Source organism: Ahaetulla prasina, chromosome 1 (assembly GCF_028640845.1).
Source record: "Ahaetulla prasina isolate Xishuangbanna chromosome 1, ASM2864084v1, whole genome shotgun sequence".
NCBI classification, from domain to species: Eukaryota; Metazoa; Chordata; class Lepidosauria; order Squamata; family Colubridae; genus Ahaetulla; species Ahaetulla prasina.
In genome coordinates, this window is record NC_080539.1 from 347,034,271 (window position 1) to 347,051,547 (window position 17,277).

Consider the following 17,277-nt stretch of genomic DNA (forward strand, 5'->3'; position numbering starts at 1 on the left):
GCAAATTCTCCATATAATGTGATTTTTAGTCACTATAGGAGGTGAGTTGTTAGCCTCTGAAAACCAAATATAACTCTGGTAGCACTTTTCCCAATTAACGAACTGATTAACATTTGCTGATAAATTTTAATAAGATTTGTTAAGAAATACGTTACTAGTCTCTTTTTGATCATGATTTTATAGTAGCTTTGATTAAACATCTTGGAACCAGAAGCTAAAAGATAGTATTTTGCCCGAAGTTTACATGTTTGCAGTCCTGCTTCTGGTTATCTTTGCTAAACCCTGTAGAAATTAATTTATTCATGCATTGTTAATAGAAGATTTCACAAACTTTTCCAAATATAGGATTTCCAGAATGTCACATATTACAATAAAATAGTTCAAGATGCTACATTAAACATTCTAAACATTAGAATAACAAACAATGAATAGAAACAAAAAATATCTGCATTTTAAATTCTGATAAAATCCTTTTTGCTTTTTAAAGTTAATATAATTCTGACTGATCTGAAGACAGTTTGAATATCTGCAATGTTCCAGCCAGTTCTAAAGTATCATAAACAGTAGATCAAACAAAAACCATAAATTCAAGGCTTTATGGCAAATAGGGATGTTTGTATCAAAATTACAATCCATAGAGCCTTTGGATACAGAATCTATGACCCATTGGGTGATTCTTTGTCAATATTTACTTATCTAAAAAGATAAACAAAATGATCACAGGTGAAGAAGAAAGCAGTGGGAGTGACTTTCAATTTCCTGCTGGCTTTCCCATTGACTTTTGACATGGGAAGCTGCCAAGGAGCATTAGAAATTACAGTCATGTCACTGTGCCTGCCCATGTGGATGCTGCAGTAGCAACAACTTTGCAAACACAACTGGTTTGAAGATCCTTGAAATTTCAATTTAGTGGTAATAAGAGGTCCCAGATTTTGTACATATTCTTTAACATAGTGGATTTCCAGTGGTTTCCTCAACAAGGCAGTAATAGTTTGCTGGTCATTTGTGGGTTCTAATCTTACATGGTTATACTACGTTGCTTTCCTGGAAACCTTTTTTGCCTACCAGGATGTACAATAACATATTTCACAATGGGTTCTAATGGCAAGTGACTGCCCACTAGAGTCACCACAAGTCAAATTTAACTTGATGATTCCCTTCTTCCTCCACACATAAGAAAAAGCTATTTGTGTCTTACTGATGACCCAACATTACCAATTAATTAATAATACCAGTTATTAATTACTGGTCTCTAGCTCAGTCATAGTTATAGTTTGTGCTAAGTATAAATAAAAATCCATCATCTGTCTGTCTGTCTGTCTGTCTGTCACTCTCTCTCTCTCTCTTTCCATCCATCCATCCATCCATCCATCCATATCTTTCTGGTCTGTCTATCTATCTATCTATCTATCTATCTATCTATCTATCTATCTATCTATCTATCTATCTATCTATCTATCTAATAATTTTCAGAACAGTTTGCTTGTTGGTGTTTCCTATCTACGCAGCCTCATAAGTTCAGCCTTGTCTTCATGGTACACAGGCTCTTAAGGTAGATGAACTCTTGTCTGTGTTGTATAGAAGCCTCATGAAGTCCTCCATTTCTTCTGATTCACAAATTCACACATCAGAAATGAGACTTGCTGGTTTGGCAGACATTTTCTCCCAAATTCTGCTATGGTGTTAACATCTGAATGTCTGCTTACTGTTAGAGAGAAGGGGAAAAGACCTGTGAGAGCTTTTGTACTAGCTCCTCTTTTCTGCTCCAGCCACACTTCTATAGGCAATAGTTAACCAATATTAATCTTCTGCTATAGATCTGGAATAAGCTTTTCTTGCTGTGTGTCAAATTTCTGGTAAAGGTACATAAGCAAAAGTGGTAAATAACAACTCTGGTGGTTCCCTTTAATGAGATGCCAAGCTCACTTGCAATGATGTTTTCAAAAATATTATTTGTAGTGTAGTGCATTGTACTTGATCAGGAAAGACCTGATTCAAACCCTCACTTGACTGTAGAACTCCCTGGATAATATAAACTCTTTCTTCTGGCACAGCCACGATTATGTCATAGAATTATCACAGGAGAAGGATGAGGACACTGCATACACATTGACTTCTCAGAAGGAAAAAAAGGCTATAAACAAAATAAATAAATTAGTGCCACTTGTTGGACACTGGAGAACGGTTTGACATAGAAGAGTTAGAGATGATAATTCTATGCATTCCCTGAATCATTTGGAGAACATAGAACATATATGTACCACCTTTGAGATCTTGACACATTTTAGGGCCCAGGTACACTAAGCACAGATCTTGAAAACTTCCATTCAGATTTGAAATGTGAAATATGCTTATGATTTAAAAATGAAATTAATTCATGAAAAATATTTTATACTTTTGGGCCCCTCAAGGAATTTTCTAGTTTTGCTTTTTAATTGATTGGTCACTTTGAAAAATATATGACAAAATCTGAAAAAAGATATAATACAGACAAATGATTCAGAAATTTTAATGTCATGGAGGTTAAAGTTTACTAACGTATTACTTAGTTAGGCATAGTTAGAATATATTATAGAGCGGGGGTCCCCAACCTTGGCAACTTTAAGCCTGGCTTTGCTGGCTGGGGAATTCTGGAAGTTGAAGTCCTCCAGGCTTAAAGTTGCCAAGGTTGGGGACCCCTGTTATAGAGAGTCCTCCTGTTTCCAGAAGTAACATCTTAATATCCATTTACTCCTGGTTCCTACCATCTATGTCAGTCCCACCAAACAGAACAGACCAAGAATCACCTCCATAGGAAGCCTAAAACTACTTTTATTGAGAATTTTGCAAGTCTGATTGCGATGTACTTCCTCCCCTTTTTATACCCTTGTGAATTAAGGAGGTGTCTCTGAACTATTACACATATTTGCTACTTGATTTGGACTTAAGCTATATTGTTCTCCTTGGGCTATTTCTGTCCTTGCCAACTGCAATCTGTCTCCATGTCAGCTCCTCGGAGTAGCCAAGACAAGAAGCACAAACCATGACTATTAACACCACATTTATTCTAAAGTTACAGTAATAGAATCTTACAAGTCTAAAAGCACTTCTCTGCTCCTTTACTTTTACTTTCCCCAAAAATTAGGAAGGACCATTCCACTCTACTTTTCCTCCTGAGGACTGAGATACCTTTTGCATGATGGTTGTCTAATAAGTTGCAGCTCTTCTTCCTATCTCCCAAGGACATTCCCATAGACCATTACGCTCCTACCTTCTTAAAATATAACTTCTAATCTTACTAAAAATTTTGAGTAGAAGGATTTGTCAAAAGCCTTTTCAAAGTCTAAATATATGTTGTCAACAGGCTCATCGCTAATATCATGTCTCTTCGCACTCTCAAATAACATCTACTCTTCCTTGCCTCACTCACTCTCTCTACGTATGCTAAGCAGCCAGTGATTCAGGAGGGGAAATATCTGGTTTTGTGATGCTGTGCCTACTACAGGTAGTCCTCGACTTATGACCACATTTGAGCCCAACATTTCTGTTGCTAAGTGAAACATTTATTTTGCCCCATTTTACAACCTTTCTTGCCAGAGTTGTTAAATGAATCACTGCAGTTGTTAAATTAGTAACACAACTGTGAAGTGAATCTGGCTTCCCCATTGACTTTGCTTGTCAGAAGGTCGCAAAAGTTGATCACGTGAAACCCCCCCCCCGACACTGGAACTGTCATAAACATGAGTCAGTTGCTAAGCATTTTGATCACATGACCATAAGGATATGGCAATGGTTGTACTTGTGAAAAATGGTCATAAGTCATTTTTTTTCAGTGCCGTTGTAATTTCAAATGGACACTAAGTGAATTGTTGTAAATTGAGGACTACCTGTAGTAATAGGTACCTGTCCCAACCTAGAAAAATGACACTGGCAAAGGGGTTCAGAATGCAGGCCAGACCAGGCAATCTTCTTGATCTCTACTCAATCTAGACCAGCGGTTCTCAACCTGTGGGTCGAATGACGATTTGCCAGGGGTCCCTAAGACCATCGGAAATATGGGAAGTATACTTGTGAGTTGAAGAATCGCGCTCCAATGGTTGACTTCACAAGCCAGCTGCAGGCTCTTCAAATCGCTAGCCGAATTTGGATCAATTAAAAAAGAGAGAAATCTTTGCTCTGATGTCTCCCTCTCAAGCCAGCTGCAATCACTCCCAATCGCTAGCCTAATCTGGCTTCAGGCGCGATAAACTTAATAGGGGAGGAGTCTCCGCTTTAATACCTCCGTCCTCAAGGCAATTGCAAGCAGTTCAGATCACTAGCCAATACGGCTTCAGGCACGATAAATTCAAAACGAAAATAATTTTACGGTTGGGGTCGCCACATCGTGGGGAATTGTATTAAAGGGGTCGCAGCACTATAAAGGTTGAGAACCACTGATCTAGACGGACGGAAGAGAGGGGTCAAGGATCTCAGCAGCAAATAATCTTTCAAATGCCTTGTCTATGGAGAGTCTCAGTCATCCAGGTCATGCTTGTCCCAAGGCTGCTTTTTCAAGAGGCAACTGGACTTTCTGGTTTTTCTTTGTAGACGTTTCCCTGAAACGTCTACAAAGCTTCTTGGATGAGAAGCGAAACGTCTTCAAAGAAAAACCAGAAAGTCCAGTTGTCTCTTGAAAAAGCACCTTTGGGACATCCAAACGCTTCGTCCCCTGCTTTCTCAGAAGTGTTTGCAGTTCTGATAATTTCCAAGCTAGTTCTAATGACTCATTTAGCACCTTACATATTCCAGATCATTTCCTTGCTTATGTCAGGATATTTCTCCAAAATGTGACTGCTCAGACCTTCTAGAGTGGACTTACTCAAGTTCTTATCACCTCGGGAGGTGAGAGGAATGTAGATCTGAAAGCAAGGCTTTTCTGTGGTAGCTTCAGCAGTTTGGAGTACCTTGCCTTAATGATGCTCTTGGTGCCCTCGTTTCTGACATTCTCCACTGCTGTGGAAACAATTTTATTCAGGTGGCTTTTGAAGTATAATGGTAGTTGGCTGCCATTTTTTTCTTTCTTTCATGTTTTCCTACATTATTGGAGATATTACTTTATGTTAAACGTGGACTGGTTTTATTTTATTGTACGAGTTATTTTTATGTTTTTGTACACCACATCAGTCTGATCATATGGATAGTATAAAAATGTACTACATCAGTAAATGGATCTAGGCAAGATGGGTGGCAGTCTAATGAATAAATAATAAATAAATAAATGCACCAATCCAATTTATTTTGTTGTTCTGAGATAGCAGGTCTCTGTGTCTTGAAGTAATCTTTGGCATGATCACTCAATATATTGGACAAGACCTTCTCAGGGACACATTAGTTTCTTCTTTTGATGCCTTTAGGCATTAACTATAAACCTATCATTCTTGAGTAATGAGAAAACTATACAACTATCATACCCTATTGCCCATTATTAACCATCTGTTGCTTATTTCATCTCACTGCTGGTCATCTGATTTCTCTCCAAATTAATGGGTAAAAAAGTCTACCTCAGGAAGGGGGGAAATTCTTATGTATCAGAGCAACTATAGATAGCTTAAATATGTCCCCCTCATGAGCTTAGGACAGAGTGAAGGCAACATTACTAAACATGGCAGGAAAATGTTGTTCACAGGACGTGTTTATGTCATGCTTAGATCAGATGGAGAAGGATGGTCGCTTAGATGTACCTTTTGATGGGAAGGTGGTCTATTCTTACTGCTGTGTTAACTGCTTTATTCTGTTCTTTTGTTATTCCTTTTGATTATGGTCATGAGGTACTTTGAAGAGAGAGAGAGAGAGAGAGAGAAGAGAAGAGATACTTGCATTTGTGATCCACAAAGTGGATGATTCATGAACATCCCAAAGTATGGTTAGATTCCTATAACCAATTTCTTGGCTCCAGCTGATTAAAATGGGCACCCATAGTCTTAGTTTCAAGAAATGGCTGGGGTGATAAATGTCAGGTTGAATATGATTAATATATTCCCTTCAGGTTCTTTTTTTTGTAATTCAAATAGCTTTTAATCACAGTAAACTATCCTGAGCCACTTTTGCAAACTTAATTCACTGCCATGAGTAATCGTTAGCTGAATTGTGATAGGCAGACAAAAATGCCGACAGTTCATCAGGATTCCTAAGTTAATAGAATTGTTTAAAGAATGTACCTCAAAAACAAGATAATATTTTGCATAAAATGTGTATCAAGAAATGGGTATGATTTCAATAGAAATGTATCATCATACTGATGCAAATTATGCAGTTTGCATAAAGTTTTGTAAAGTTATGCCTGCTTCCCCCCCACCTAAATTCTTGAATTCCAAGGGATTCACAAATCTTGTTCTGATCATCATAGCCTAATCTAATACAAAATCCGCAACTTCATTAATTGGTTAGCGATCTTTTGAGAGCACAGTGGCTCCTTAATAAAATGACTAATCGCAATATACAAATAAAAATTATTGGGGGAGGCGGGAATAGGAATTAAAGGACATATCCATGGACATAGGCTCTGACTGTTGTTTTTTTATTCAGTAGTCCCACTTTCAGTGTGCTCTGTCCAGTTAAGTTGAAGAACATCTCTACTGTCTATATTGTTGTAGTTAGTGTACTAGGTTCTCCTGCTTTATTCATGCAGACAATGCATTTTCCATCTTTCATAAGTTTGACAATTTCATGGTAATTTGATTTCTTCATATCTATAAGCAGCTAAGAGTCTCCTGTATAAACTTCCCTGAAAGTGTATCTGGAAGTTAATGGTTAAATTTGTATCTTCGATGAAACTATTTCTGGAAAAGCCCCAATCTTTCTTTATTGTTTTCCTGTTATTTTTCCTGGATATTTTCAACCTTAATTAAACAATCTAAATTTACTCCCACAGTTCTTTGTTTTTGGACGATGTGCTAATTTCTAGAACAAAGCAAGTAAATAGCATATTTGAGCTAAATCCCTCTAGCTTTTTGTTTTCCTGAATGACTATTGTTTGAAAGCACAGAAATAGTTTGCCAGGGTCCATGAGGATTCATGTCCTAAGCAAGCAGAATTTACACTTTTAAAATAATTTTATGCATCAAAGCAGGGGTGTCAAACTCAAGGCCTGCGGGGCTGCCCTGAAAATAGTGAAGGATCGGCCCACATGCCTCTGCTAGGCCCTCCCGGGCTCCATTTTCACTGGCAAAGGGCTGCTGGAGGCCATTGTGCCTGAAAATGGAACCTGGGACGGCCACACGCAGCCCTCCCCGGGCTCTGTTTTCACTGGCAGAAGGCTGCAGGAGGATACCCGCCTGGGTCACCACAGGTGCCCCCTGACACGAGTGACATCAAGCTGGCCACGCCCACCCTGGCCATGCTCATCCGGCCCCCTGAGGTCAAACACAACTCTGAAGTGGCCCTCAATGAAATCGAGTTTGGCACCCCTGCATTAAAGCATAACAGAAGAAGAAAACACAAAAAGGTATTAAAAACTTAGTTATCTTCCCAATGAAATAACACAAATTAATTTCAGTAGGCACTCTAACTCTGCATAGGTTTGGATTGCTAGGCATTCTTTATACTCTTATAATCATTTAATCGGGCTGCAACTTTGCCATAATCATTCAATATGCATGAATTCAATATGCATGAATTTGTGATGACAGTCTCTGATGATACAATTGGAGAATTTATTGTTTGCCTTTTATCCTCCAGCTATTGATCTCTTATACTGGCGTGACATCAAGCAAACTGGGATCATGTTTGGAAGCATCCTGCTGTTATTGTTCTCCCTAACCCAGTTCAGTGTTGTCAGTGTAATTGCTTACTTGGCATTAGCAGCTCTCTCAGCCACCATCAGCTTCAGAATCTACAAATCAGTGCTACAGGCTGTGCAAAAAACCGATGAAGGACACCCATTCAAGTGAGTGATCTCTGGTTGTTTCTAAGTGCAACAATTGATAAAAAGTTAAAAGTATTTTTAGAGAAATAAATTCCCACTTTGGTCATTACCCATTTCATTTCCTGAATTGTCTGAATACAATTGAATTGTTTGCCAACTCAATTAGCAATCACTAGTTTTTCACATTAACCTTTTGGATAAATATCCATATATGTATGTTTAAGGTTTAACTGGCCAACTGTGGAGCTTGGTTGAATGGATCAGTCAAGTCAAAAGGAACGACTCCAGTCTGAAGAGACTGCAGACTGTGTGGTTTTCCTGCCTCATTTATAGACAGCCCAAATCTAAACATTAAATTCGACTGCTTTCATCCAAACAAAAATCGTTAAGGAGGAAAAGCTGCCCAGTATAATTGATGATAAACCTTAAGATCCATCCTTCTTCAAGCTTTTCTCAACTTCATATGGACAACAATCATATACAATATATAAAATTTGTTGGCATTATGGATCAGGAATCAGATACCAGCCCTGTGAATGGCTAGTAATATTTTTATTAACCCAGGCTTTTCTGGGTGCATTTATATTGCATTTGTCCCTGAAATTAACACTTTATCCTCTTTACTTTTTTGTCCAGTTGAAAACTATCTTCTCTAAACAGAATATACGGTATAAAAATAAGAGAGACATGAATTTAAATAAATAAATGAAATACAATCAAAGAGGTTGTCTGTCTGTCCCTATAGTTGGCATGTTTTAATCTGCAACCCAAAGATTCTATAGAAGAATTCAGCTGGTGAAATTTGAGTTAGGCTTTTTCTTTTTCAACAGGAACTACTTGGAAATGGAAATGTCTCTCTCCCAGGAACAGATTCAGAAATACACAGATTGCCTCCAGTCCTATGTGAACAGCACAGTCAAAGAGCTTAGGCGGCTTTTTCTGGTCCAGGATCTGGTAGATTCCTTAAAGGTAGGTAACCCACCAAACAACACGGGGATTTAGAGAAGAGAGAACTTCAGGTTCTTGATGGAAGAGCTACATTCCCAGAGTTCTCAAATTAATTCCTTTAAGGTTTTCAAAGGATATCATCATGACTCGTACTGGAGAAGTAAATAAAATATTTCTTTTAAGAAAATCAATATATAATTAACAAGTAGGATTCAATGTCATGAGGTATCATAATGATCAGATTGAGGCTTAAAAAAAAGATCAGTTTGTAATTATAACAAGTTCTTATTGCAATCAGCTTGGATTGAATCTTTTTTCCCTGCACTGTTTCTTGTTAGCTCTCAGAATGTGTCATAATGTGCTTTAAAAACATCAGTTCTATAAACTCTGTCACATAGCAGATATGTTAATCTTGCCCAACTCATTCTTCTTCTACAGAGTTTGAGGTAAAAAAATGAAAAAAGCCACAAATCTTCCTTTCCAAACACTGAAAATCTGGCTCAACATACTATAGGACTGTGATGACGAACCTATGGCACGCATGCCACAGCTGACACGCAGAGCCCTCTCTGTGGGCACGCATACTGTCACCCAGCTAAGCTCTACCGCGCATGCACTGTGCGCCTCCCGCTGGCCAGCTGATTTTTGGGATGCGTGGGGGACAGGGTATATGTGGGAGACGCGTGCACATGCGCAGGGGGGGTCGTGCGCATGTGCGGGCGTGCTAGGCCCAAAACGGGGTGTGGGGGGTGCAGCCTGCCACCTCCCGTGGCCCGTTTTTGAACCCAGGAGGCTGCAGGGAGGCCTGCTAGGCCAAAAATAGGGGATAGGGGGTCGTGTGCGCATGTTGGGGGAGTGGGGGGGTCATGCGCGCATGTGTGGCATGCATTACATTATGGGTGCTGGCACGTGGGTGTGCTTTTGGCACACAACAAGAAAAAGGTTAGCCATCACTGCTCTAGGATTTGAGAGCCCAGAATTCATGTTGTTTTTCATTCATGTTCATTTTATTTATACATGAATAAAATGAACATGAATGAGCAGCATTCCATTTTTTTACAGGAGCTCTTTTTTACAGGCAGTTCTTAGGGAGTCCCGTGTTCCCCCCTTCCCACCCCCATTTTCATCTCCACATTCACTTTGCAGCTTTCTATGGCTGGGAGTGGAGTCCTAGTCTATACCCATTAGAGCACACTAGCTCTCAGTTAAAAGGAATAAAATTTAGGGCTTTTTAAAGTAGAAGAAGTTTAAAATTTTAGGGCATAATTGTAGAGTGTTAAAGTAATCATTTTTTAGAAATTGGATGAACATTAAGTTATTTAAAAGTAAGGAAAAATTTAAAATATGCTGATTTAGAATGCAATCCTAGGGTCAGTGAAATATGTACAAATGGCCATATTATTTCTCAGATACCAGCAGGGATGAAATGCTCCCAGCTCGGACCGGATTGAGCGATCTGATAGCGATGGGGGCAGGTAGTTCGGAGAACCGGTAGCAAAAATCCCTGCACTCCCCCCCCCACTGCCTCGCTGTTCCTCTTCTCTGTCCCTGAAGCCTTCAGTGGTGATATTGCTGCAAACGGCCTTAAATGACTGTCGTGGCACTTCAAAGGGCCGCACTACAGCTGATCAGCGCTGTAGGCAGCTAGTAGACCAGTGCCTCTATTTTTAAAGAAGGTAGACCGGTGCCTGCCAAAAAATGGCGCTTGGTAGACCGGGGCCTCTCAGTAAAGGCAATTGGTAGACTGGGGCCTCTATTTTTAAAGAAGGTAGACTGGTGCCTCCCAAGTTTTGTATACTTTATTATTTTTGTTATTTATTATTATTGACCATGCCCATTCAGTCACCTGACCACCAAGCCACACCCACCAATTAAGCCACACCCACAGAACCGGTAGGGAAAATTTTTAGATTTCATCCCTGGATACCAGGCTCAAGATAAGCTATCCCCCATCACATTTCCTTGCAATAACACAGAAATGCCAGTTTACAGTTTATATTCTTCCTTCACTTGCAAAGAAGAGAAAAATGTGGGGGACTTATGTAGGATTCAGAAAAATAGGAAATGCTTTCCTTCCTTCCTTCCTTCCTTCCTTCCTTCCTTCCTTCCTTCCTTCCTTCCTTCCTTCCTTCCTTCCTTCCTTCCTTCCTTCCTTCCTTCCTTCCTTCCTTCTTTCCTCCTTCTAGACATTCAAGACAAGATTTAGATTTATTCCTTATTAACTACTGACCGAAAAGCTTTGGTTACACCATCTCAAAAATGTAATTAAATGTATTTAATGAAATAATAATGGACAAACTGAAGTATTACATCTAAACTTTCCAATATCCCTTATTATTATGATGGTAGTCTGGTTGATTGTGGAAATTTAATTATTGTATTATTTCCAATTCAGTTTGCAGTACTAATGTGGTTGTTGACTTACGTTGGAGCTCTCTTCAATGGCCTAACTCTCCTGATAATGGGTAAAATTAATCATATCTTTTAATTTGTATCACAATAACTTTGTGGTCAAAATAGATTGAACAGTTTCAGAGAAATATGTCCTTCTCTCTTTGTCAATTTTTTTTTTTTGGTAATTTCTTGAAAGTACATGTTTGTTGTTTAACCTTCTGGTACTTTCAAATTTATTTTCATGGCTAATATGCCCATAATGATGATAAGAGTTTTAATTCAGGAGATTCAGATTTTATTCTTACATTATATTTCCAGTCTCTTTTTTTCCTCAGTTCCCTTAATCTCAATTTCTCAGATTCACTTATTAAAGTAATTATAATAGTACAATTATAACAGTAAAGTAATTATGTTATTGTATCCTCTGTACTTGCTCTGTATAATATTATATTAGATTATTGTACATCTTCATACATCACATTGTTTCAATACAATGATTATTTGTTCAGTTTTGATTGAAGATTATCAACAGTCTAATATTTAGATAACTTAGACCGACGGTGTCAAACTCAAGGCCCGGGAGCCGGATCTGGCCTAGGAGATGCTTAGTTCTGGCCCACGGGGTTGCCCTGGAAACAGCAAAGAATGGGCCCATTGTGCCTCTGCAGCAAAAACAGAGCTCAGGAGGGCTGCATGTGGCCCTTCCAGGCTCTGTTTTCAGCCGCAACAGTCTCCTGTAGCCCTCTGCCAGCAAAACAGAGCTCAGGGAGGCTGCGTGCGGCCCCTCCGAACTCTGTTTTTGGTGTCAGAGGGCTGCAGGAGGCTGTCGCAGCTGAAAACAGAGCCTCGATGAGTGTTGAGTTGGCCATGTCCTCCCTGGCCATGCCCCCCAAGGTCAAACACAACCCTGATGTGGCTCTCATTGAAATCGAATTTGACACCTCTGACTTAGACTATTCATTAAAAAAAGAAGCATTACATCAATATTAAATACAGTTTAGGATGTCTATGTTAATGAGCGTAATTTACCATTTTTTACAATAATGTAGCAAGGAAGGGACCTGTCAAATCCTGTGAATTCAGGAAACAATAATCACTTGGATTTTTAGAAATAACTCAGTTGCTAAAATAGGATAGTAGAAACTTGAAAAGGGATAGTAATAATTCTTCAGCTTTGTTATGCGTTTTAATGGTGAGCACAAGTGTGTACTATGCTTAAAGCTTTTTTCCCCTCCTTCTGTCTAGCTGTGGTCTCAATGTTTACTCTACCTGTGGTATATGACAAGTATCAGGTATGTACGAAAGTTTAATTTATGGATTTCATTTTGATCAGTAGTACCTATATAAAAGGATAAGGAGCTAGGGGCAAGATCAATAGTAGCCATTATCAGTTTGTAATATGCATATTTGTCCCACTGATACCTTTATACAAGTGCAGGTTGTTCAAGTTCCTGTGTGGTTTGAACAGTTGTAAATTCTGTTTAGGATTACAAGAAGAAAAGTGTAGAAGGTGACAACAGACTCATGATGGTGGTTGAGATAGGGCCATAAAAGCCCTGTCATATACATCAGTAGTAGGTTGCAAATCCTGTCGCTACCAGTTTGCTCGTGGGCGCAAGATTCTGTGCATGTGCAGAAGTGTTCAGGCGGGTGGGCGGAGCCTCCTGCTGCCACCGCTACCAATTTGCCCGATCCAGGGTGAACCGATAGCAACCCACCACTGATATACATGTATGAGGCAACATGCATAGCCCCAGAGGTGGACTTTGATTGCATTGCTAAAATTGCCAACTTGTTTTTTGTTTTGTTTTTGCCACCAATACATACCTGGTAGATTCCAGGAAATACCGTGTTAATCTATTCCAGGAAATACCGTGTAGCAAAAATAGTTTTGTATCATTTCAAATTTCCAGGTTTTTTGTTTTGTTTTGTATCAGCTTTTGTGGACTAAAAGTCCACTTGAAAAACACAGCATGATGCCTTAAGTTGTTGGTTCATGTTTGCTTGTGTGTTTGTTTATATACACTTCATTGTTGGAAAACATGTCTGTATGTTTCTTGTGTTCTTGAAAAAAAGAGAGTAATTAAATGTGAAGATATAAACTATGATAATTATCTTAACACTTAATGCATGTAAAAAAAAATCTTAATTACCATTCACAAAGTGATAAATTACCGTGTTTTCCCGAAAATAAGACCCTGTCTTATATTTTTTTGGACCCCAAAATAAGCGCTTGACCTTATTTTCGGGGAGGTCTTATTATTTTGGGGTACATGGAGCAAGATGAGGCTCCTCTTGCCGTCTTACCTGATTTCCATCTCTGCGTTTAAATATTTTCAGGGAGGGCTTATTTTCGGGGGGAGGCTTATTTTAGCGCATGCGCTCAAAAGCCTGATTGGGTTTATTATCAGGGGTTGCCTTATTTTCGGGGAAATAGGGTAATAGCACAAGCAACCTGGTGTGTGGATGGGTAATGGGATAAAATAGTGCTAGTTCATTTTGGTTCATCTATGAACTTACTGATAATTCATATATCAGTAGTTTGATACTGAATGTCTCCTTGAAGTTCCTTCATTCAGCAATAGTTACCATAATAAGAATATCTGGGAGACTGAAATCTTCTCCCAGTAGATTCTATATATTGCCGTTTTAAGTGTCAATTTGTGAGTTCAGTCTGTTTTCTCCCAAGTAGACACCACTTTTTTACATTTGTTTATTACCTGCCACCTGGTTTAGGTTTATCCCTGATGCATAATTAATAATTAATGATAATATAATCCATAGGATTGGAAAATAATTTATATTTGATAGTGTATTTTTTCTATTTTGATTGATTGCAACAATATTTTCATAAAGGTTGCTGCAAATTTTAACTTTATTGGTGAGTATGACAGAGAAACATGTTAAGAGCTTGGTAAAATCACCTCTATAAAATATAATAATGCATACATCAACATAGTTGATTCCCCATTGATTTCTTTCTTTTTTCTTTTTCAGGCACAGATTGATCAATACTTGGGGCTTGTGAGGACCCACATAAATACTGTTGTGGCAAAGTGAGTATTTTAGTCAAGTTATTTAATAGCAGGATGAATAGAATACTGTTGCTAATTTCTATATGATTAGTATTAGGGACACAGAAGTCTGTGTCCTACAGTTAGTTAGGGTAGCAACTACTTAGCAACAAGGAAGTTACCCCTCCACCCCCCACCTCCCAAAAAGACAACTAATATAAAGAAAGGTTTTGGATAGTGATTTCTTCCTTATCTCCGCTGAGGTTAAGTATTAAAATATCTGTATTTTAATTTGAAATCAGTTTTGCATCTGGCTCCAATTTGCAGTTTGAGTAATGTGTACAGTACTTGCAGATTTAAAATATATTCTGTCCTGATTTAGGACATAATGACAATATTATATTAAGTTGGCTATTAAGTGTAATAACTATAGCTCTATGGTTGATCATATGTGCCTGCATTGTTCCAGATCTCGCCATTATTTTTAATGCCCCAAATTTCCCAAATATCTTTCGTGATTCACCCTCTTACAACTATTAGAGATAACACCTCCTTAAAAATTCCTTATATATCTACAGCAAAATGTTTCCTGATGCCCTGGAAAATAAATATTCCTCTAAATTTCATCTGTTGATGTACTTTCTTTTAGGGTGTGTGTGATGCTCCAGAAATAATTAAAAAAAGATTCCTCAGAAATTGCGAAACCATCCAGGTTTTAAATAGAAAAGAAGCTCTTTCTATTTATGATGACTGTAGCTCATAATGATTGTTTCTGAGTGAAAGAAATTCTATCTGAGGATTAGTTTCAAGCAGAGAAAATTAATTAGAATAGAATAGAATAGAATTTTTTATTGGCCAAGTATGATTGGACACACAAGGAATTTGTCTTGGTGCATATGCTCTCAGTGTACATAAAAGAAAATAGAATAGAATAGAATAGAATTTTATTGGCCAAGTGTGATTGGACACACAAGGAATTTGTCTTGGTGCATATGCTCTCAGTGTACATAAAAGAAAAGATACGTTCATCAAGGTACAACATTTCCAACACAATTGATGGTCAATATATCAATATAAATCATAAGGATTGCCAGCAACAAAGTTACAGTCATACAGTCATAAGTGGAAAGAGATTGGTGATGGGAACTATGAGAAGATTAATAGTAGTGCAGATTTAGTAAATAGTTTGACAGTGTTGAGGGAATTATTTGTTTAGCAGAGTGATGGCCTATTTATGTAGAGAAATAGCTATTCTGCGTGTCTAATTTTCTTTCTTTTTTTTGTAATCCTATTTTTCAACCTCCAGAATCCAAGCAAAAATCCCAGGCGCTAAGAGGAAGGCCGAGTAAAAATAGCAGCAAGAATCTATCAACTACAGGAGTGAATGATAAGAGAGTCTGGGATGAAAACAGCTCTGTTCTTTTTACTTATAATTTATTATTCATCTCTTTTTCTCGCTTGTGCTCTCTCTCTCTCTCTCTCTCTCTCTCTCTCTCTCTGGGTGAAGGCAGATGTAAAATAGAAAAACTCACAGTGTTGCAGCATGCCCCACAATCCTAGGTCGAGCCTGACTTTCTCTGAAATTCACAACCAAAACAACAGGCATAAATGCCACAAAAATGGGCTCAGCTACCTGTCTTTCGTTTCTTCTTCCCTATTCTTCAGGCTGGCTTTCCAGCTATCCAAAATAATGAGAGCACTGCAAAAATGTTCCTGAATTTTTGTTCATTTCTTTTTATATAGTTACCTATACATCCACACAACATACCACTTCTTTGAAAATGTAAAGTTATTTTAGGGATTGCGAAGAGAACATTTGGGTGACATCATGAGAAAGCAGCCAATCAGCACTGTGCACAGCCAGCTTCTGCTTCAAATTTGCAGAACTATTTTTTTTTCTTTTCCAGTTCCATCCTGGGGGTGGGGGGGGAAAGAATGTTTGGATTCAATGTAGTGAGGGTGCTGCTGGAATGACACCATTGCTCTGAACGTATTATATTTGTCTTCACTCTTCTTTCTTTCAAACACCATGATCTCAGAGATGTGAAATAATGAAACAGCTTCTCTCCCCCACACTTCTCCCGCTGTTTCTGTACTATCTTAGACTATTTGCAATCATGTGTGTCAAGCACTAAAGTATAGTAAAGAGAAAAGTGTTCTAGGTGTGGTTCTTGTGTTGCTTCTTAAGTGCATGATGGTGAGAACCTAAAGTTACTATTGAACTTTCTATTTTTTATTATCTAGTGCTTCTACTATTATTTCTTCTATCAGCATTGCTTAAATAACTCTGAATGTTACATGTGGCTAGGGCTTTCCTGCTTAGTGCACTGATGCAGTTTTGCTTCTACGTCCACTGGGTTTGCTGGTTGGCTTTATCTTGACTATTTAGAATCATAGATTGAGTCTTCAAGTGTCATTGTTTCTCTTTTGGCACATCTAATTAAAAAACAAGCCAAGGAGCAATCAGTACTTAAATGGCATAATTCATTTTGTATAACTCTCTTAAGAAATTGAAAATAAAACCTACACACCCAGTACCTTTTGTTTTGTTTTCTCTTTTGGAGTTTTTTTTTAATTTGCTCTTCAAGGATCAGTGGTCTGATTACATGTATGGGAAAATTAAACCTTCCAGCTTGTAATACGTATCACAAATTTGTATGACGTTCTCTGTAGGATTTAATTATGGATTCTTAAATATTTGCACTTATGTACTTGATACTGAATGCAGAAATAAATGTTACTAAATGTTAAAAGGAAAGTCTTCTTGCCATTTTGCTCACAGTCATTATCACATAAATACTATGAATGTATATATTGTACTGATTTCTGCCTATCACAAAATTGCTAATAGCTCTTGGATTCTGCTGAGGAATCTGCCTTTAACAGGTAACATTTTCTGAGCAGCACTGGGACTATATAATCATCTTTCAGAAATCCAGTTTCGTTGATTCCAGTTGCCAAGGGAACCAGTCCATAACTGGAGCTGGAGATTGCTATGTCAAATATGATTTACAGATGTACAGTACAGTAGACATGTCC

At 38.1% G+C, this 17,277-nt stretch overlaps 1 protein-coding gene across 5 annotated transcripts in view; it reads left to right on the plus strand.

The window, feature by feature from the left end:
• RTN1 (reticulon 1) overlaps window positions 1-16,932 on the plus strand; it is a 141,790-nt gene extending 124,858 nt beyond the window's left edge. For all 5 annotated transcript variants that reach the window (XM_058162951.1, XM_058162949.1, XM_058162948.1 and 2 more), the window contains 6 exons: window positions 7,696-7,903; window positions 8,713-8,851; window positions 11,226-11,295; window positions 12,470-12,516; window positions 14,222-14,280; window positions 15,545-16,932. In XM_058162951.1, coding sequence (XP_058018934.1) covers window positions 7,696-7,903; window positions 8,713-8,851; window positions 11,226-11,295; window positions 12,470-12,516; window positions 14,222-14,280; window positions 15,545-15,587 — 566 coding nt within the window. In that variant the 3' untranslated portion in view covers window positions 15,588-16,932. The remainder of the gene's footprint in view (window positions 1-7,695; window positions 7,904-8,712; window positions 8,852-11,225; window positions 11,296-12,469; window positions 12,517-14,221; window positions 14,281-15,544) is intronic.
• The last annotated feature ends 345 nt before the right edge of the window (window positions 16,933-17,277 follow it).